The sequence below is a fragment of the Entelurus aequoreus genome, linkage group LG26, assembly GCF_033978785.1.
Source record: "Entelurus aequoreus isolate RoL-2023_Sb linkage group LG26, RoL_Eaeq_v1.1, whole genome shotgun sequence".
NCBI lineage: Eukaryota > Metazoa > Chordata > Actinopteri > Syngnathiformes > Syngnathidae > Entelurus > Entelurus aequoreus.
In genome coordinates, this window is record NC_084756.1 from 15,025,551 (window position 1) to 15,047,898 (window position 22,348).

General features: G+C 40.9%; 1 protein-coding gene across 3 annotated transcripts in view; it reads right to left on the reverse strand.

Annotated features, from left to right (window-relative positions):
* igsf21a (immunoglobin superfamily, member 21a) overlaps positions 1-22,348 on the reverse strand; it is a 490,857-nt gene that overhangs the window by 404,119 nt on the left and 64,390 nt on the right. Inside the window, exon 1 of one of the 3 annotated variants that reach the window (XM_062038249.1) lies at positions 7,856-8,079. The exons of 1 other annotated variant lie outside the window; for it this stretch is intronic. In XM_062038249.1, the coding sequence (XP_061894233.1) occupies positions 7,856-7,979 (124 nt within the window). In that variant the 5' untranslated portion in view covers positions 7,980-8,079. Of the gene's footprint in view, positions 1-7,855; positions 8,080-22,348 lie in introns of those variants that run through there. One more of the 3 variants, XM_062038248.1, reaches the window with a different exon arrangement.

Consider the following 22,348-nt stretch of genomic DNA (forward strand, 5'->3'; position numbering starts at 1 on the left):
ACACAAGATACACTTACAATTAGTGCACCAACCCAAAAAACCTCCCTCCCCCATTTACACTCATTCACACAAAAGGGTTGTTTCTTTCTGTTATTAATATTCTGCTTCCTACATTATATATCAATATATATCAATACAGTCTGCAAGGGATACAGTCCGTAAGCACACATGATTGTGCGTGCTGCTGCTCCACTAATAATACTAACCTTTAACAGTTAATTTTACTAATTTTCATTCATTACTAGTTTCTATGTAACTGTTTTTATATTGTTTTACTTTCTTTTTTATTCAAGAAAATGTTTTGAATTTATTTATCTTATTTTACTAATTTTTTTAAAAAGTACCTTATCTTCACCATACCTGGTTGTCCAAATTAGGCATAATAATGTGTTAATTCCACGACTGCATATATCGGTTGATATCGGTATCGGTTTATATCGGTATCGGTAATTAAAGAGTTGGACAATATCGGAATATCGGATACCGGCAAAAAGCCATTATCGGACATCCCTATTTTCAATGGAACATATAAAATGTTGGTGTTGTTTACTTGAGTCATATTGCCATCAAAATGCAGCCTACACATATCTCTTATGTTTGACTGCCATCTACTGGTCACACTTATCATTACACCATGTACCAAATAAAAAATTGCTTTGAGGTCCGTAAGCAAACCCGGAGTCATTCCGTACATTAGGCGCACCAGGTTATGAGAAAAATCAATTTTTTTAAGTGTCCCTTACAGTCCGGAAAATACGGTACATGTATGAATATATACCGAGTACCGGTATTTTTTGGTACCTGTTTCTAGCTGTGAAGACTAAGGATACTGCTATTGGTATTTTTTTTCCCAGCTGACCGACGTAATTATGACACGCTTTGACGTTCAGTTCAGCCGCCGCTGCTTCACATTAAAATCAGCTTTGAATAATGACAAATAAGGAAGCAACACCACACAAAAGTTGGTAACACAACAATATTTCCTCCTCAAAGTCACGCACGCTGTGTCAGTTTGAAGTGAACGTACCTTAGTCACAATCCACCGTCCTCCTAGCGATCCATTAATCCACAGGCCGATATTCATGCGCTCAAAAAAGTGAAAAATGGAGGCAATATAATAATCCATAAAGTTGCTCAGTTTAAAGCAAGATAGCCTCCGCTGTGACTGACAGGTCCCTAGTGGCCGTTTAACGTCACTCCATTGCGCTGCGTATGCTTGTCAATAAACACATCTTGTTTAAATGTGTTTCAGGTCCTTCTCTCTCTTGACTACAAACCGGACAATCGAGCATTAAACTTCATCACTGAGTCTTTTTGTTTATATAATACACACTTTAAATATATAATAATATAATGACAATTAAAATGCATTTTTTTCCACATCTTCAATAAGATTACCGATAAATAGAAGGAATATTGTTAAGGGTATCGTACCGATTAAATCTTAACGATATACATCCCTAAAAACATAGTAGTGGTGTAGTTAAGTGTTTCTTAAACCATTGGGCCTTTGTTGGGCCGCATAACGACCACTAGAGGGCCACCAAAAAACATCTATTTCTCAGCTGGGGTCCATACGGGCCGCAGCAGTACTCAGTTGTATTACACTTTTCAACCACTTGTGGCAGTATAGTCAATATCCAACAAACAGAAGAAGTCTGGAGCTAAAGTCATAGAGAAGTTTCTTCAGCGCAAAAAAATATGACTAAAGTGTTGAAGCAGAATTTTCATTTGCACTTAAATTTTATTGACAATTATTTTAGGAAACATATATTATTGTGATTATTAATCATCAATTTTGTCAGAATATATTTATTTTAGCACAACACAATTCTATATAAATTATTGTTTTAATTATTTATTTTGTCATAATAATAATAATTCAACAACGTCCTAAACTCTAAGTATAGATATATATTTATTAATATAAATATTTATTAATATATATATATATATATATATATATATATATATATATATATATATATATATATATATATATATATATATATATATATATATATATATATATATATATATATATATATACACCATACCAACATTATTTATAAAGCCCTTTAAAAACAAGCACAGTTGAAAAACAAATAGAGGCAAAGGACAGACTAAAAAATAACATTTAAAAAAGAAATAAAAATACACATTGAAAAAGCAAATATAAATTACCCTAAGAACAATTTGTTAGACAAAAAAATGTTAAAGTTAAAAGCTAAAAACAGTTTAAAATCTCATGCTGGGTTAAAAGCCAGTGAATAAAAGAAGGGTCTTAAAAATAGCCAAAGAAGGGGCCTGTCTCACACACACACATATATATATATATATATATATATATATATATATATATATATATATATATATATATATATATATATATATATATATATATATATATGAATTTTTAAAAAAGGAAAAAAGATTTTGTGACGATAAAAAAATATCGATGTAATCGTAGTAGTATCAACTAAATATGCTCTTGTACTTGGTATCATTACAGTGGATGTCAGGTGTCGATCCACCCATGGCATTTGTTTACATTGTGATGCCGGTGAGCTATTGTATCCTCCTACGGTGTGTAGTGAACCATGTTAAGCTATTCCTTGTCCTCCAGTGATAATCCTTCTTTATTTGTTGCCATGGAGGCCAGGATTAGTGATTTAAAAGTATCTAAAACACTGCGGATGGACGTTAGCCGCTAGCTCGCTAGCCATGTCTTAAAGCAGCTCTTCCTGAGGGTGTTTCAGTGTTATAACTTCACCTTTATCTTTGCTTTTTACACCAACATGCGTCCGTTCTCCCTTTTCTGTCTACACACTGTGTCTGCTTGTAAGTACTCTGTGTGTGTGCACTGCCGAACATGCTCCTCTGCTCGTAAAACCGGCAATGCCGTTAAGCCCGTTAAAGATTATAATAATAATAATAATTGGGAAGCAGTACTTTTCAAACAGAGTATAGTTCCGTTTTTGATTCATTAGTACCGCGATACTATACTAGTAGCGGTATACCGTACAACCCTAATCCATACTATTACTCATCCTTCAACACCCATCCACATGTCCTGCCATCCATCTCCCAATGATTGTAACGAGGCGAGCTGGTAAAAAGGTCATGGTGTGACATGAGTGGAGGCTTTGACCAACAGACCGAACATCCGCATTTTGCAAAAGCCACCACTTATCGCAGCCTGATGTTAAACGCCGCTCGGAGTACATTCCTTCTAAAGGCTATGGAAATATGGCGAGCGCGGCCTCGTCTCGCCATGGAAATGGATCATTAATAAGGCCGTGCCTGAAGAGGAAGTGCTTGCGTGAACCAAGTGATGGATTTAGCCGCCTAATGCTCGCCTGTGACTCACGCCGAATAATGATTGTTCCTTACAAAAGGTGTGTGTATTCCGCATGCTGAGAATGACTCCTACAGTGCCAGAAAGTGGGTGCTTTTATTGAACCATCTCCCTGAGATATGTCCATAAAGCATATTCAGCAAAACGGGTGGCAAAACACTCCGGGGGGCGGGATGGCGCCGCATTCCAATGAAGCTATAAAGTGGTCCTTCTAATGAGCAAATGTTTGCTTGACGAGCTCTTTAGTAGACACGCTTGCTGCTGCCCATTTGTATGTAATTATGCATACAATAATGCAGAAGCTTGTGCACGCTACATGTTATGCTTGAATATTGTTAAAAGGGACCTTTAAAGGGTTTAATACAGTTTGACTTCGAAATGGTATCTACCGTATTTTCCGGACTATATAGCGGGAAATAAGCTGCACCCACTAAATTTTAGAATAACTTATTTTTTTCCCCACATATTAGCTGCATCAGACTATAAGCCACAGTTGTGAAATGAGTTATTTAGACAGAACATTTGGTTGATATTTATTTACATACCTAATTCTTTCCAGACGGTGCCTGGTACAGGGCTGTAAAACGGCTAGTTAAACAAAACAGAAGTCATGGTCATGGACCCACTAGCTGCGGAAGCTCGCTCTCCAATCAGCTAAACAGACTGCACAGTGAAACAATACTTAAATAATACCATAGTAAGTTAATAATACTAACACAGGCACTCGTTGACGTGTTACATAGTAGCTAAAGCTAACGATGCTAGCTTCGTTACATTACGATAGCGAGTATAAATATGCATGGAAACACTCCTACAGACATCACGCTTTAGTAAGTATGACTAGTTTTAGTTGTATTGTAAAATCCACAAACATTGCTTGGAGTGATGAATGAAACGGTTTTACTTCCGGTTCAAGGAATAAAATAAGAAATACGTTTTCAACTCGCAACACCTGCAGTGAGCGAACTGGTCCAAAAGATGGCGCCATGGCAAACAAACAATGCTTGAATATTGTTAAAGGGGACCTTTTAAGGTTTTAATCCAGTTTGACTTCGAAATGGTATCTACCATATTTTCCGGACTATAGAGCGGGATATAAGCTGCACCCACTACATTTTAGTAGAATATTTTTTTTTCCATATATTAGCTGCATCAGACTATAAGCCACAGTTGTGAAATGAGTTATTTACACAGAGCATTTTGTTGATATTTATTTACATACCTAATTCTTTCCAAACGGAGCCTGGTACAGGGCTGTAAAACGGCTAACTAAACAAAACAGAAGTCATGGTCATGGACCCACTAGCTGCGGAAGCTCGCTCTCCAATCAGCTAAACAGACTGCACAGTGAAACAATACTTAAATAATGCCATTGTAAGTTAATAATACTAACACAGGCACTGTTTGACGTGTTACATAGTAGCTAAAGCTAACGACGCTAGCTTTGTTACATTACGATAGCGAGTATAAATATGCATGGAAACACTCCTACAGACATCACGCTTTAGTAAGTATGACTAGTTTTAGTTGTATTGTAAAATTCACAAACATTGCTTGGAGTGACGAATTAAACAGTTTTACTTCCGGTTCAAGGAATAAAATAAGAAATACGTTTTCAACTCGCAACACCTGCAGTGAGCGAACTGGTCCAAAAGATGGCGCCATGGCAAACAAACAATGTTTGAATATTGTTAAAGGGGACCTTTTAAGGTTTTAATCCAGTTTCACTTCGAAATGGTATCTACCGTATTTTCCGGACTATAGAGCGGGAAATAAGCTGCACCCACTACATTTTAGTAGAATATTTTTTTTTCCATATATTAGCTGCATCAGACTATAAGCCACAGTTGTGAAATGAGTTATTTACACAGAGCATTTTGTTGATATTTATTTACATACCTAATTCTTTCCAAACCTTGTACAGGGCTGTAAAACGGCTAATTAAACAAAACAGAAGTCATGGTCATGGACCCACTAGCTGCGGAAGCTCGCTCTCCAATCAGCTAAACAGACTGCACAGTGAAACAATACTTAAATAATGCCATTGTAAGTTAATAATACTAACACAGGCACTGTTTGACGTGTTACATAGTAGCTAAAGCTAACGACGCTAGCTTTGTTACATTACGATAGCGAGTATAAATATGCATGGAAACACTCCTACAGACATCACGCTTTAGTAAGTATGACTAGTTTTAGTTGTATTGTAAAATTCACAAACATTGCTTGGAGTGACGAATTAAACAGTTTTACTTCCGGTTCAAGGAATAAAATAGGAAATACGTTTTTAACCTGCAACACCTGCAGTGAGCGAACTGGTCCAAAAGATGGCGCCATGGCAAACAAACCATGCTTGAATATTGTTAAAGGGGACCTTTTAAGGGTTTAATCCAGTTTGACTTCAAAATGGTATCTACCGTATTTTCCGGATTATAGAGCGGGAAATAAGCTGCACCCACTACATTTTAGAAGAACTTTTTTTTTTCCATATATTAGCTGCATCAGACTATAAGCCACAGTTGTGAAATGAGTTATTTACACAGAACGTTTTGTTGATATTTATTTACATACCTAATTCTTTCCAAACGGTGCCTGGTACAGGGTTGTAAAACGGCTAATTAAACAAAACAGAAGTCATGGTCATGGACCCACTAGCTGCAGAAGCTCGCTCTCCAATCAGCTAAACAGACTGCACAGTGAAACAATACTTAAATAATGCCATTGTAAGTTAATAATACTAACACAGGCACTCGTTGACGTGTTACATAGTAGCTAAAGCTAACGACGCTAGCTTAGTTACATTACGATAGCGAGTATAAATATGCATGGAAACACTCCTACAGACATCAAGCTTTAGTAAGTATGACTAGTTTTAGTTGTATTGTAAAACACGCAAACATTGCTTGGAGTGATGAATTAAACAGTTTTACTTCCGGTTCAAGGAATAAAATAGGAAATACGTTTTCAACCCGCAACACCTGCAGTGAGCGAACTGGTCCAAAAGATGGCGCCATAGCACAAGAAGTAAGACACCTTTTCAGTGTCTCTGCTTGACCCAGCAGGCACAAGACATTGAAACATAACGTTGAAACAACATGCTTTTTGACGACGTTTAATCAATATTTGGTTTTTAAATTCATTTAACATTTGAATTTTGGTCATTTTCCAACCAAAAACAAAACGTTGAAACAACATGCTTTTTGACCACATGTATTCAATGTCAGGTTGTACAACCAACAATGGCGATCCAACATTGGACATCAACGTTGTCTCAATTTAGAAATACAACTATTTTGCCAAATTTGTTCAAAGTCAATTTTAAAGGACATGTACGTATGTGTTGTATCAATGTTTTGTACCTGCTGGGGTGTTAAATGAAAACCATTTAACACAAAACATTATGGTGATTTGCGAATACAAATCCATAATTTAGCCGCACCGTTTTATAAGCCGTTGGTTTCAAAGCGTAGGAAAAAAAGGAGCGGTTTATGATAATCTTGGCATGTACATAACGACGTGCAACGTGCAATGACATAAATATTTTTGTGCAATTGATCTGCGAGTGTGTAGCTAATCCTAATGTTGTGACCGGGTGAATCTATATTAGATAATTAAAAAATAATTTAAAAAATAAAAAATAATTTTAAAAAAATATATATATATATATATATATATATATATATATATATATATATATATATATATATATATATATATATATATATATATATATATATATATATATATAAAAAATAATAATAAAATAAAATAAAAATAAATAAATAAATAAATTTAAAAAAATAAAAATAAATAAATAAATAAATTTAAAAAATTTAAAAAAATAAATAAATAAATAAAATATAAAAAAATTAAAAATAAAAATAAAATAAATAAATTTTAAAAGAAATATATATATATATATATATATATGAATATATATATATATATATATATATATATATATATATATATATATATGAATATATATATATATATATATATATGAATATATATATATATATATATATATGTATATATATATATATATATATATATATATATAAATAATGGTTACTTTACATTTAGTCGGCTTTCGGCCCTCGACCAAATTTTTGTAGCCCATTGCGGCCCCCAGGGCAAATTGTTTGGACACCCCTGCTCTACACAACATTTTTCAGCACTGAATTGTTTTACAATAAATTCTAAAACCCTCATTTTTAAACACACACATTTTGACAACATATTTTTTTCAATAAAATTGCCAGCATAATTTGATTTAAAAAAAAAAATTCAAATGCAAAAAATTCAGTTTAGAGTAAAAAAAAAAGACACAAATCAGCCTCCACACCAAACTCTTCACTTATAAAATATTGTACGCTTAAAACCACTAAGGGACAGTTTTACTTGGGCCCTTAGTGGCAAAATGTTTGGGCACCCTGATATACACCAATTAGTGTTTTAAAGGTAGATTAAAATGATGAAAAGATCATGACTTACTTTCAGTTCCACTTCCTGTTTGTCTCCTTGTGTCACCTCTGCTCCAGTCCACTTCCTCACCTGTTCCTGAGTGGCAATATGGACACACCTGTTCCTGGTTGCCAATCAGGGTGCTTTGGATCATTGTTTTGCTTTGAATAGCTTGCTGTTTCTAATTTGCCTTTTTCTGCACTATGTGTTGTTGTTAAATACGTTCTACCTGCACTTCCCTCCGGGTCAAGAACAATACAACTGTGACATGTTCCAAGCACTAGAATGTAACACATGAGTCTACTTTAGATAATAGGAGGGACTATTCAGGTTCATCATTACTACACCTTTGCTAAAAAGAAGTGCATTTTCTACAAAAACCCAAATATAAACCCCAAAAGCAGTGAAGTTGTCACGTTGTGTAAATGGTAAATAAAAAAAGAATACAACAAATCCTTTTCAACTTATATTCAATTGAATAGACTGCAAAGACAAGATATTTCATGTTCACACTGACAAACTTCTTTTTTTGCAAATAATCATGAACTTAGAATTTAATGGCAGCAACACATTGCAAAAAAGGCGTTTTTACCACTGTGTTACATGGCCTTTCCTTTTAACAACACTCAGTAAAGGTTTGGGAACTGAGGAGACACATTTTTGAAGTGGAATTCTTTCCCATTCTTGCTTGATGTACAGCTTAAGTTGTTCAACAGTCTCCCTTCTCATATTTTAGCCTTCACACATTTTCAATGTCTGGACTACAGGCAGGCCAGTCTAGTACCCGCACTCTTTTACTATGAAGCCACGTTGTTGAAACACGTGGTTTGGCATCGTCTTGCTGAAATAAGCAGGGGCGTCAGTCTCCCTTCTCATATTTTCAATGTCTGGACTACAGGCAGGCCAGTCTAGTACCCGCACTCTTTTACTATGAAGCCACAGTTTCCAAAAACAATTTGAAATGTGGACTCAGACCACAGAACAGTTTTCCACTTTGCATCAGTCCATCTTAGATAAGCTCGGGCCCAGCTCAGCGTTTGTGGGTGTTGTTGATAAATGGCTGTGGCTTTGCATAGTAGGGTTTTAACTTGCACTTACAGATGTAGCGACCAACTGTAGTTACTGACAGTGGTTTTCTGAAGTGTTCCTGAGCCCATGTGGTGATATCCTTTACACACTGATGTGGCTTATTTGATGCAGTACTGCCTGAGGGATCCAAGGTGCGTAATATCATGGCTTACGTGCAGTGATTTCTCCACATTCTCTGAACCTTTTGATGATATTACGGCGCGTAGATGGTGAAATCCCTAAATTCCTTGTTGAGAAATGTTGTTTTTAAACAATTTGCTCAGGCATTTGTTGACAAAGTGGTGACCCTCGCCCCGTCCTTGTTTGTGAATGACATGGAAGCTGCTTTTATACCCAATCATGGCACCCACCTGTTCCCAATTAGCCTGTTCACCTGTGGGATGTTCCAAATAAGTCTTTGATGAGCATTCCTCAACTTTATCACTCTTTTTTGCCACTTGTGCCAGCTTTTTTGAAACATTTTGCAGCCATCATATTCCAAATGAGCTAATATTTGCAAAAAAAAACAAAGTTTACCAGTTTGAACGTTAAATATCTTGTCTTTGCAGTCTATTCAATTGAATATAAGTTGAAAAGGACTAGCAAATAATTGTGTTCTGTTTTTATTCAGCACTTCACTGCTTTTGGCTTTTGTAGGTCTGCAGCAATCTGTCATTGCGAGAGTACAGCAGAGCTTTTGCATAATGCAACCTTACAGGCACGACTTGCCATTGAGACGGTGTTGCTATTTGATACATTTACAACGAATCCGCCCTCGCGGGCAATTGGTTTACATCTAAATGGACCAACCAATGTAATGAGGGGATAACAGATCAGTGGCCTCTGATTGCCAACAGCCACTATCTGATGGAGCGTCTGCAGATACCGCTGTTTGCAGAGCAGTCAGCCGGAAAAATACACCGCACGCCTGTTAAAAGTCTATTCAACGGCCGGTGTAAGTCCGCGGAAGGCCGGACCCCCGTGGTAGAGCCTAATGGCGAGACTTCTCCCTATAATTGGGATTCACGCTGCGTTTTAAGGCGCGAAAGTAAGCGTAATGAGAATCAGCAGGCGAAGCTATGATACAACAACATCGTCTAAACGCTGTCAATTTGGCTTTGGGATCGATGAATTAAGCCGTTTGACAAGGTTGCTCACTCGCCCAAACAGAGGGAGAGAAGTGTCACGTCTCCATGGAAATCCCTCCTAACCGGAGCCAATAGTCCGGAACACGGCGGGAGTCTGCGGCATGGAAGCGTGTATAAATATCCTCCTATCAATCAAAGCGCAGCCTTACCGAGGATCCGGGGGTTAAACCGCAGAGAGACGTGACTGACGGGGTGCAGACTCAAGCACAAATCTCCCGTCTCTCGACCGCCTCGTACCCAGGATTGCCGCCACGGTGCTCGCTCTAATGAGGCGTGTTCTCGCCACCGTGTCACGCCAAGCACGGCAGATGGATACACAGCGTTTTCTCCCCTGATGCTTGTTTTTTGGGGGCTCTTAGAAAAGGTTGTCCGTCTATATTCAGTCCTATTCGACTGCCGAACATCGGCCTGTTAGGCTCGATGAAACCATTAAAAGGAGGGTGGATCACGTATGCAGTACTCACGCCACACCACAGGGGGCAACAGCCAAGCATAAGCGTCACAATGAAGCAGCAGTGGGGTGAGTAGAAGAAGACTACTCTTTCAACCTGTTGCGTCGGACCAGTTCTTCCTCCAAGGGAATCTAAGTTACTGGTCAATCCCAAGTTCTTTTGATGACATATATGCTGAGTAAGAAGGACCATCAAGACAGAATTTGAATATTTTCTAGTTTATTCCAAAGCTTTGGGAGATCAACTTAATCAATACATTCGTATCGGCTGCTCTAGTTGATCTGGCGTTCAAACGGAAAGAGACTACTTCATGAATAGGAAAACAGTCCCCCCCAAAAAGGAAGGCCTCCCCCTTCCCCAACACTGATAAGATAAGGAGGGGGATGCATCTTTCTCACATTCCAAGGTTGAGACATAAAACAGTCAATCTGAAGACAAAGAGAGACTGGTAGAATAAACAAAGGAATAGTACTAGCTACTCTAAACATGGCTATGTAGAGAGAAAGAGCTCTGCATCCTTCCACAAACCCTAAAAAAAAAAATCCAAATAAATTGCGAAAATTGGACTTTTAACAACGACTGGACAAGAACGTATGAATGTTGTGGGGTCACGGGGGGTACTGGAGCCTATCTCAGCTGCATTCAGGTGGAAGGCGGGTACACCCTGGACAAGTCGCCACCTCATCACAGGGCCAACACAGATAGACAACATTCACACACTATAGGGACCATTTAGTGTTGCCAATCAACCTATCCCCAGGTGCATGTCTTTGGAGGTGGGAGGGGCCTATCCCCAGGTGCATGTCTTTGGAGGGGGGAGGGGCCTATCCCCAGGTGCATGTCTTTGGAGGTGGGAGGAAGCCGGAGTACCCGGAGGGAACCCGCGCAGTCACAGGGAGAACATGCAAACTCCACACAGAAAGATCCCGAGCCCGAGATTGAACTCAAGACCTTCTTATTGTGAGGCACATGCACTAACCCCTGTGCCACCGTATCCAAACGTCTTCAATTTGGCCCACGAGACGCCGTGAGATTATTAAGAAATCTTACCCACGGAGATCGCATCCATTTATTTTAGTCTGCCAATTGTGACGCTGCTATATTGTTGCATTAGTGATTCAGCTCAATGACCTTTAATTATGCCCTGAATGAGGATATGAGCAGAATTAACTGATATGACCCAAAGCAAACAACCTTCCCTAGTCATGGTGCAAAAATAATTTAATATGTCAACAGACACACACAACACAACCTGCTCACTGAACTTTGTGGACATTATTAAAAAAAAATTCCATGCACCACACAAAAATCTAAATGACAACTATTTAAATCCATTACAAAGCATGATGGGAAAAACGCAGAACACTCTCCACACTTACCCATGTTTGCCGCATTTTCAGAATCAGAGTCAGAATTGGAAGTACTTTATTAATCCCCGCGGGGAAATAGAGATTGTCAGCACAATCCCATTCAAGATCCGACAAACATTACAGGGAGACAGAAATAGGATCGCTGACGGGTCTGCCAACTTCCGGGGCCCCTTCCAAAAAAAAAAGATGAGAAACAGGTAAACGCTAGGGAGGGGGTGTGGGGGGATAGTAAAAAAATATTCAGTCAAAGGCTGGACTCCAGGGAAGGGGTCCAGACTGAGGCCAAGGAAACAAAAACTCTTAGCCATAGCACACATAAACATGTTACATAGAATCAACAAAACTTGCAACAGAGGGGAGGGAGTGGGAGCTATGGAGGCCGGCTGCTGCCGTGTATAAGCACTACTCAGCTGTCCATCGCCCCAAAGGGAAATCAAGCAATGGTGAAGGCAAATATGATCAGAGCTTGGTCCGCATTGCCGGCAGTAAGTCGGACCCGTTTCACCCATTCTGTTCAGAACTTTTATGGACAGAATTTCTAGGTGCAGTCAGGGCGTTGAGGGGATCCGGTTTGGTGGCTGCAGGATTAGGTCTCTGCTTATTGCAGATGATGTGGTCCTGATGGCTTCATCTGGCCAGGATCTTCAGCTCTCACTGGATCGGTTCGCAGCCGAGTGTGAAGCGACTGGGATGAGAATCAGCACCTCCAAGTCTGAGTCCATGGTTCTTGCCCGGGAAAGGGTGGAGTGCCATCTCCGGGTTGCGGAGGAGACCCTGCCCAAAGTGGAGGAGTTCTGGTACCTCAGAGTCTTGTTCACGAGTGAGGGAAGAGTGGATGGTGAGATCGACAGGCGGATCGGTGCGGCGTCTTCAGTAATGCGGACGCTGTATCGATCCATTGTGGTGAAGAAGGAGCTGAGCCGTAAGGCAAAGCTCTCAATTTACCGGTCGATCTACGTTCCCATCCTCACCTATGCTCATGAGCTTTGGGTTATGACCGAAAGGACAAGATCACGGGTACAAGCGGCCGAAATGAGTTTCCTCCGCCGGGTGGCGGGTCTCTCCCTTAGAGATAGGGTGAGAAGCTCTGTCATCCGGGGGGAGCTCAAAGTAAAGCCGTTGCTCTTCCACATGGAGAGGAGCCAGATGAGGTGGTTCGGGCATCTGGTCAGGATGCCACCTGAACGCCTCCCTAGGGAGGTGTTTAGGGCATGTCCGACCGGTAATAGGCCACGGGGAAGACCCAGGACACGTTGGGAAGAGTTAGTCTCCCGGCTGGCCTGGGAACGCCTCGGGATCCCCCGGGAAGAGCTGGACGAAGTGGCTAGGGAGAGGAAAGTCTGGGCTTCCCTGCTTAGGCTGCTGCCCCCGCGACCCGACCTCGGATAAGCGGAAGAAGATGGATGGGATGGATGGATGGGTGAAGGCAAGGGGTTTGTGTGCATATGCCCATTGTCCAGGGTGTAGTGTTGTTGTGTCTGTAGGCCTGGAGCTGCTCTGCAGGCAGTGCAAGCAAAGTCCAACTCCCAGGTCGGTCACAGAAGTAAACAAGGTGCAATAATTCAAAATAAATCCTCAACAAAACGTCTGGAGCTTCTGTTTCTTCATGCTGTTAACTATCTGTCGAGCCGCACACGCTGGAAGCGAGTAGAATCATGACTTTATTGACAGTGCAGTGTGAAAGCCAACGTGTTTGCTTTGCAATGAAGTAAAGGCGGTCTCAAAGGAATAGAAACTGACGACGTCCAGCCCCTGAGCCCCGGAGCTCCTGAGACCGCGCCCCCTCTTCACCGTGTAGTTGAACAGCCCCGGTCTATGTTTTTTGCAGGGGATGCGTTTCCTTCCCTTTGTGCGCGCGGATAACTTCCCTGCTCTGACATGGCTTTGTCTGGGAGATTAATCACCTTGGGAGGAAACACAAAAAAAAAAAAAAGCGGATTTGCAGGCAAGCCGCGACCCAAATAGAGCGAGGGAGGAATTGTTCCTGGCTGCGATGTAGAGGCTTTGTTTGCTTTGCTCCACACATCTAACAGCAGTAATCAGCAGGATGACATCATCTCTGTCATTTACAATACTTTTCTTTGTGAGGCCAGCAAAGGAAGCTCTGACTCTATAAATGATGCATTTAGTTAGAAGCAAATGGATGTACTTTGTACGCTCCCTCATATCAAGGGACCGCATCATCACAAGTGTACACTTGTGCCTCGCGGCTATTTTTCTAATTAAGAACAAAAACGTCAGCTTCAGACACCTCCCCGCCACTAGTTACAGGAGGTGAAGGTTGGATTTTTGCCTCATTCCTGTGAGAATTCTGCGAGGGACTGAGCTGCAGTGTGCTCAAACAACCACCAGGTGGCATCGGTGAGCACACAATACAGAAACTACAAACTCCAAGCCGTTCCACTAACCGCACACTCCACTCACCCTGGAAATTCAAGCTAACATGTTTACTGGTTCAACAATTTCCCTTGATTACCAGGAATTTCCGGCTTTTGAACACAACTGTTTTTTGCCCTTTTTTCTTTTAAATTTTTCTCCCCCAGTTTTCATCTGATCGGCACCGTTCAGGTGTGTGAATGTTCGGCTTGGCCGGGAATGGATGGCAACAATATTGTTTTTCTTCCAAAATGACCCTGACTTACAAGAATTCCTGGTTTTTCAGGACATTTTTTACCCGATTAAAACCGTTCACACACTCTCCTCAACTTGGACAGTGAAGCCAAAAACATGTTTCCCCGTTACCCAACGTTTCTGTTTTTCCAGGAATTACCAGGGATTTCTCCCCATTGAAAATGAATGGGCAACATCTGCCACATGTCTTACCCGATTATAACCGTTCCACCATCCACACACTCCACTCACCCTGGAAATTCAAGCTAACATGTTTACTGGGTCAACAATTTATCTTCATTACCAGGAATTTCCAGCTTTTAAACAACTGTTTGTGGCCCTTTTTTCTTTTGACTTCTTCTCTTCCAGTTTTCATCTGATCGGCACCGTTCAGGTGTGTGAATGCTCTGCCCGGAATCGATGGCAAGGATATTTTTAACTGCACGTGTTGTTACTAGAATTCTCTTCTACTCCCCTATAGTGACAATAATGGTGCAATCACACAGAATAAGAACCTCACTGGTTTAGAACTAAACCACGGCCCGCGGGAAAAATGTTCGATGCCACTAGTGCAATTTCAATAAGCAGCCTGGCAGAAAGATGGTGTTTTTTATATTAAATTTAATTACCCAGGGGTCTATATTGCGGACAAAATAAACTCAGGTCAGTGACCATGAAGTGTACATTCCAGCACTTACTTATATGACCCTATCCAAACAACCTCTCCTAGTCATTGTGCAGAAAAAAAAATCAATTAGATGGTGAAATCCCTAAATTCCTAGCAATAGCTGCTTGAGAAAGGTTGTTCTTAAACTGTTCAACAATTTGCTCAGGCATTTGTTGACAAAGTGGTGACCCTCGCCCCATCCTTGTTTGTGAATGACTGAGCATTTCATGGAATCTACTTTTATACCCAATCATGGCACCCACCTGTTCCCAATTAGCCTGCACACCTGTGGGATGTTCCAAATAAGTGTTTGATGAGCATTCCTCAACTTTATCAGTATTTATTGCCACCTTTCACAACTTCTTTGTCACGTGTTGCTGCCATCAAATTCTAAAGTTAATGATTATTTGCATAATCAAAATTTTTTATCAGTTTGAACATGAAATATGTTGTCTTTGTAGCATATTCAACTGAATATGGCTTGAAAATGATTTGCAAATCATTGTATTCTGTTTATATTTACATCTAACACAATTTCCCAACTCATATGGAAACGGGGTTGGTAAGGCGGTCAGAACGCGGCTTGAAGATGGTCTGTAACGACATGATGAGCAGAGAACCACCATTACATGCTAGGTAGACCACAAGGAAAAAAATCATATTTTGATTTCTTTAAATCTGCAGAGTTGAGATTGCAGAGTTGTCCCTAATGGCGTGGCCGGTTGGTGTCATGTGTTGCCTCACCCAAAGTGCACCTGCTGTGCAACTTACCAGTCCCATCACACGGGTGCGGGCACAAACCAAGCAGTCTGCATCGCAAATTGTGTTTATGCCTTCAGCACCGGCTTGATAAGACTTTGCTATCTTCACTTGATAGTCTCGGCGTGCAGAAGACGGCGGGCCAGGACCCCTTGAAACAAAACTGCGCCCGGGTAAGAATACAAAAAATAAAAAGTGGATCCAAATTTGCAAATAAATGGAAAAGTTTATCTTTGGGCAGGGAGAAGTTTGTTTGTGATGAATCACGCCGACGAGCCTTTTCGCACCGCCAAGGTTCCCGGTTTTAGCCGAGCGGCGAGCACCACCAAGAGAGCTCCCGTGAAGATATCTGCTCACCGCAATGTTCCAACGATGGCTGTCGGTGGTGATGGATGAGAGCATGCCTTATCAACATGGCAAAATGAAAGCCGGACACTCTGCATGCGTCGCCACCGCTTGCTTTCACGGGCAAACCCATTAGAGGCGTTAATCGGGATTAAAATGTCTCGCTCGCCCGTTTCCAAGGGCCGAGCGCAATAATGAATCACCAAACGTTGCGTTTCCCTCAAATCCATCTCCATCTCGGCCCGAAGATATCGCCAGATCATTGACATTATTTTAGTCCCCGTCATAGCGTTTGATTGGATTGTAAAGACATCGGCAGAGATGGGCCGAGATGAAACTACTGGAATCCGGCCTGAAGATATCGCCAGATCATTGACATTATTTTAGTCCCCGTCATAGCGTTTGATTGGATTGTAAAGAGATGGGCCGAGATGAAACTACTGGAATCCGGAGGCGATGATCCGATCCATCGCAGCCTCGCAGCTTTTTCAACGACCTTCCTGACATGTTGCTATGCACTGCAAGGCTTCGGCAGATGGACACGGCTCAAATCTGCTCTGTTTTCTCTCTACAGCTCAGGAATGTTTGTATCAGTCCCACTTCCTGTAGGATTAGACTGTCAATAAAAAGTTGCACCAAAAGTCTGCAAGATGGTCTTATCCTCCAGCCAAGTGTGGACTGACCAAGGGGAGTTTCCCCGGGAGTCCAATCTGGACAGCCTTTTGTTTTGCTGTGGTGCACAGTGTCACTAGAGGGCGGTATAGCTCGGTTGGTAGAGTGGCTGTGCCAGCAACTCGAGGGTTCCAGGTTCAATCCCCGCTTCCGCCCATCCTAGTCACTGCCGTTGTATCCTTGGACAAGACACTTTACCCACCTGCGCCCAGTGCCACCCACACTGCCTTCAATGTAACTTAGATACTGGCTTTCACTATGTAAAAAGTGCTTTGAGTCACTAGAGAAAAGCACTATATAAATATAATTCACTTCACTTCACTATGGTAACTCTCCCGGGCCGGAACATGCCGCTTTGGACACAACACAACACCGACCAAGTAGTGACCACAGCTGGAACTTTTTCAGGAATAAAGTTCCACCTGTGTTTCCATCAAAAACTACCCAAGTATATATTTAGTTCCTCTTTCATTTTTACTTTCACTAGTCCAAGGGTCTCCATCCGGTCACTCGCCTTTCCGAGTAGCTTGCCGCGGGGTTCTAGAAACGGGACGCATTATTATGCACAAATATCTAAAATTAAAAATTGAAATTAAATTATCAAGAAAAAAAGTTTTCCATATATTAGCCGCACAAGTCGCAGATATACATATGTTGTGAAATGAGTTATTTACACAGAAATGTTTATTTACATACCTTAAAGCAGGGGTCACCAACGTGGTGCCCGCGGGCACCAGGTAGCCCGTAAGGACCAGATGAGTAGCCCGCTGGCCTGTTCTAAAAATAGCTCAAATAGCAGCACTTACCAGTGAGCTGCCTCTATTTTTTAAATGTTATTTATTTACTACCAAGCTGGTCTCGCTTTGCCCGACATTTTTAATTCTAAGAGAGACAAAACTCAAATAGAATTTGAAAATCCAAGAAAATTTTAAAGACTTGGTCTTCACTAACTGACAAAGAAACAGATAACAGATTTGGTGTCCAGTTCAAAGTGTGACATGATTTATTTAAACATTTGAGAGTTGACTTTTGTATTTTACATGAGTTATTATTTGTACAAACATGGTGCAAAGTAATTCATGATTTGTTCAAAAATGTTAGTGGCTAGCTAGTTGAAATGGGATATTGTGATTTCACAAGACTGTCTTAGAAGTGATCATTTGAAAATGTTCAATTTGAAAAATGTGCACTTAGAGAAAATATAAAAATAAAGTGTTGCATATTGATATTTATCTGTTTCTATATATATTTATTGTGAGAAATCATTAAGATGATCAGTGTTTCCACAAAGATAAATATCATTAATTATTAATAATAACATAGAGTTAAAGGTAAATTGAGCAAATTGGCTATTTCTGGCCATTTATTTAAGTGTGTATCAAACTGGTAGCCCTTCGCATTAATCACTACCCAAGAAGTAGCTCTTGCTTTCAAAAAGGTTGGTGACCCCTGCCTTAAAGGCCTACTGAAATGATTTTTTTTTTATTCAAACGGCAATAGCAGATCCATTCTATGTGTCATACTTGATCATTTGGCGATATTGCCATATTTTTGCTGAAAGGATTTAGTAGAGAACTTTGACGATAAAGTTCGCAACTTTTGCTCGCCGATAAAAAAAAAACCTTGCCCCTACTGGAAGTAGCGTGACGTCACAAGCGGTAGTGCTGCTCACAATTCCCCGTTGTTTACAATGGAGCGAGAGATATTCGGAGCGACAAAGCGACGATTACCCCATTAATTTGAGCGAGGATGAAAGATTTGTGGATGAGGAACGTTAGAGTGACGGACTAGAATGCAGTTCAAGAGATATCTTTTTTCGCTCTGACTGTAACTTAGGTACAAGCTGGCTCATTGGATTCCACACTCTCTCCTTTTTCTATTGTGGATCACGGATTTGTATTTTAAACCACCTGGGATACTATATCCTCTTGAAAATGAGAGTCCAGAATGCGAAATGGACATTCACAGTGACTTTTATCTCCACGACAATACATCGACGAAGCTCTTTAGCATGAGCTAACGTGATAGCATCTGTCTCAAATGCAGATAGAAACAAAATAAATAAACCCCTGACTGGAAGGATAGACAGAAGATCAACAATACTACTATCAGGAGACACCGAACCAAACACTGGACATGTAAATACACGGTTAATGTGTATTCGACGCCTGTCGAAGCCTGGCAATGCTGTTGCTAACGACGCTAACTTAGCAACGGGACCTCGTCAGAGCTATGATAAAAACATTAGCGCTCCACCTACGCCAGCCAGCCCTCATCTGCTCATCAACACCCGTGCTCACCTGCGTTCCAGCGATCGACGATGCGGTTGGCGGCCCGGAGACGTAGGAAGTCAAGGTGAGGTCGTCGGCGCTAGCGTCTGCTACCCAACAAAGTCCTCCTTGTTGTGTTGCTGCAGCCAGCCGCTAATACACCGATCCCACCTACAACGTTCTTCTTTGCAGCCTCCATTGTTCATTAAACAAATTGCAAAAGATTCACCAACACAGATGTCCACAATACTGTGGAATTTTGTCCAAGAAAACAGAGCTCTGTGTATTGTGTCCAAACACTTCCGTGGACCTCGCGACGTCACGCGCATACGTCATCCTCCAAAGGCGTTTTGAACCGGAAGTTCCCCGGGAAATTTAAAATGTCACTTTATAAGTTAACCCGGCCATATTGGCATGTGTTGCAATGTTAAGATGTCATCATTGATATATAAACTATCAGACTGCGTGGTCGCTAGTAGTGGCTTTCAGTAGGCCTTTAATTGTTTCCAAACGGTGTCTGTAACACGGCAGTAAAACAGCTGATCAAACAAAACAGAAGTCATGGTCCTGGACCCACTAGCTGCGCAGGCTAGCTCTCCAATCAGCTAAACAGACTCAATAACTCCACGCTGACGTTTTGGTGAATATACTGAGGAATTTTTGAAACTGAAACAATACAAAAATAATGCTATTGCAAGTTAATAATACTAACAGAGACACCCGAAATCGTTTTGGCACATCAGGAACGACGCTCGCGCCATTACATAACGATAGTACGTACAAATATGCATGAAAACACTCCTACAGACATCACACATGGGACGCTTTAGTGAGTATGAACAGTTTTAGTTACATTGTATGACTTAGACATTGTGTTGAATGAGGAAACCATGCGAGTAGACACGCTATGGACGGCGAGAAGACTGAACGGCATTTCACTTCTGGTTGAAAGCCCTACGACAAAGATACTGTACCCCAAAAGCAGTGAAGTTGTCACGTTGTGTAAATGGTAAATAAAAAGAGAATACAACAAATCCTTTTCAACTTATATTCAATTGAATAGACTGCAAAGACAAGCTTTTTGACGTCGGAACTGGTAAACTTTGTTATTTTTTGCAAATATTAGCTCATTTGGAATTCCCTCAGGGGGTACTGCATCAAAAAGCGACATCAGTGTGTAAAGGATATCACCACATGGGCTCAGGAACACTTCAGAAAACCACTGTCAGTAACTACAGTTGGTGGCTACATCTGTAAGTGCAAGTTAAAACTCTACAATGCAAAGCCACAGCCATTTATCAACAACACCCAGAAAAGCCGCCGGCTTCGCTGGGCCCGAGCTCATCTAAGATGGACTGATGCAAAGTGGAAAAGTGTTCTGTGGTCTGACGAGCCCATATTTTTAAAAAAATTCAGAAACTGTTGACGTTGTTTCCTCCGGACCAAAGAGGAATAGAACAATCCAGATTGTTCTAGGGTGAAAGTGTGAAAAGGCAGCATGTGTGATGGTATGGGGGTGTATTAGTGCCCAAGACATGGGTAACTTACACATCTGTGAAGACACCATTAATGCTGAAAGGTACATACAGCTTTTAGAGCAACATATGTTGCTATCCAAACTACGTTATCATGGACGCCCCTGCTTATTTCAGCAAGACAATGCCAAGCCACGTTTTAAAACAGCGTGGGTTCGTAGTAAAAGAGTGCAGGTACTAGACTGGCCTGCCTTTAGTCCAGACATTGAAAATGTGTGAAGGCTAAAATATGAGAAGGGAGACTGTTGAACAACTTAAGCTGTACATCAAGCAAGAATGGAAAATAATTCCACTTCAAAAATGTGTCTCCTCACTTCCCAAACCTTTACTGAGTGTTGTTAAAAGGAAAGGCCATGTAACACACTGGTAAAAAAAAAAGCCTTTTTTTGCAATGTGTTGCTGCCGTTAAATTCTAAGTTCATGATTATTTGCAAAAAATAAGAAAGTTTCTCAGTGTGAACATGAAATATCTTGTCTTTGCAGTCTATTCAATTGAATATAAGTTGAAAAGGATTTGTTGTATTCTCTTTTTATTTACCATTGAACAAAGTTTATTTTGAGTTACTTGAGCAATCAGAATAATGTAATGCATGGAAACCTGCTGATTTACAAACAGACACACTTAGACATTCACTTCTCAGCCGTGTCCGACATGCAAAAACTGCATCTGACTTCAAAGCCCAGAAGTACGCAGCTAAGTCCGTGCTACATTGTAATATTGTGTCTTGGCTTTTGCAACGTAATCCTTTTGAATGCGGCCGCCGTGATTGAAAATAATGTTCCGAGCCAATTAGCACGTGCACTCGTCATGTCTAATCAAGTAGCGCTGCGCTAGAGCTCCGGGGAAAACAACAACAATGGTAAGTAAGCAAGATGAAAACAAAGAAAATCAACCCTTTAGGAGTCACTTTCCGGGATTCCAATCAGACTTTTATTACAGTACCTTCCCCGAGTGCAGAAGTTCGTTAGTCAGAGGGATTATGAAGAACTGCTATCACGACTAGAGCTACTCTGGCAAAACATGTTTTAGAAGTGAGCTTCCTATACAACCTATTGTGATCGAGGGAGTCGAGGTACAGACCGTGGACTCATTCAAGTACCTCGGGACAACAAGCTGGACTGGACTGTTAACACGGACCACTTGTACAGGAAAGGACAGAGCAGGCTGTACTTCCTGAGGAGGCTGCACTCCTTCAACGTCTGTAAAAAACTCTTGTGGATGTACTACCAGTCTGTGGTTGCCAGTGTTCTGTACTACATGGTAGTGTGCTGGGGGGGAAGTACATCTAAGAAGGACAGCTCCAGACTGGAGAAACTGATCAGGCGGGCCGGTTCTACGATCGGACTAAAACTGGACTCACTGGTGATGGTGGCAGAGAAGAGGACTGTGGAAAAACTAGTGAGCATCCTGGATGATGCCAGTCACCCTCTGCATAGCGTTGTCAGTAGCCAGAGGAGCCTGTTCAGTGCTAGACTGCTTCATCCCAAGTGCAGGACTAATAGACTCAAAAACTCCTTTGTCCCACACACCATTAGACTGTACAACTCCTTTCTGGGGGGGTACTAGGATGACGGGGGATGCAAAACAATAACAGTGTAATACGTTTTCGTAACATGGTCACTACTG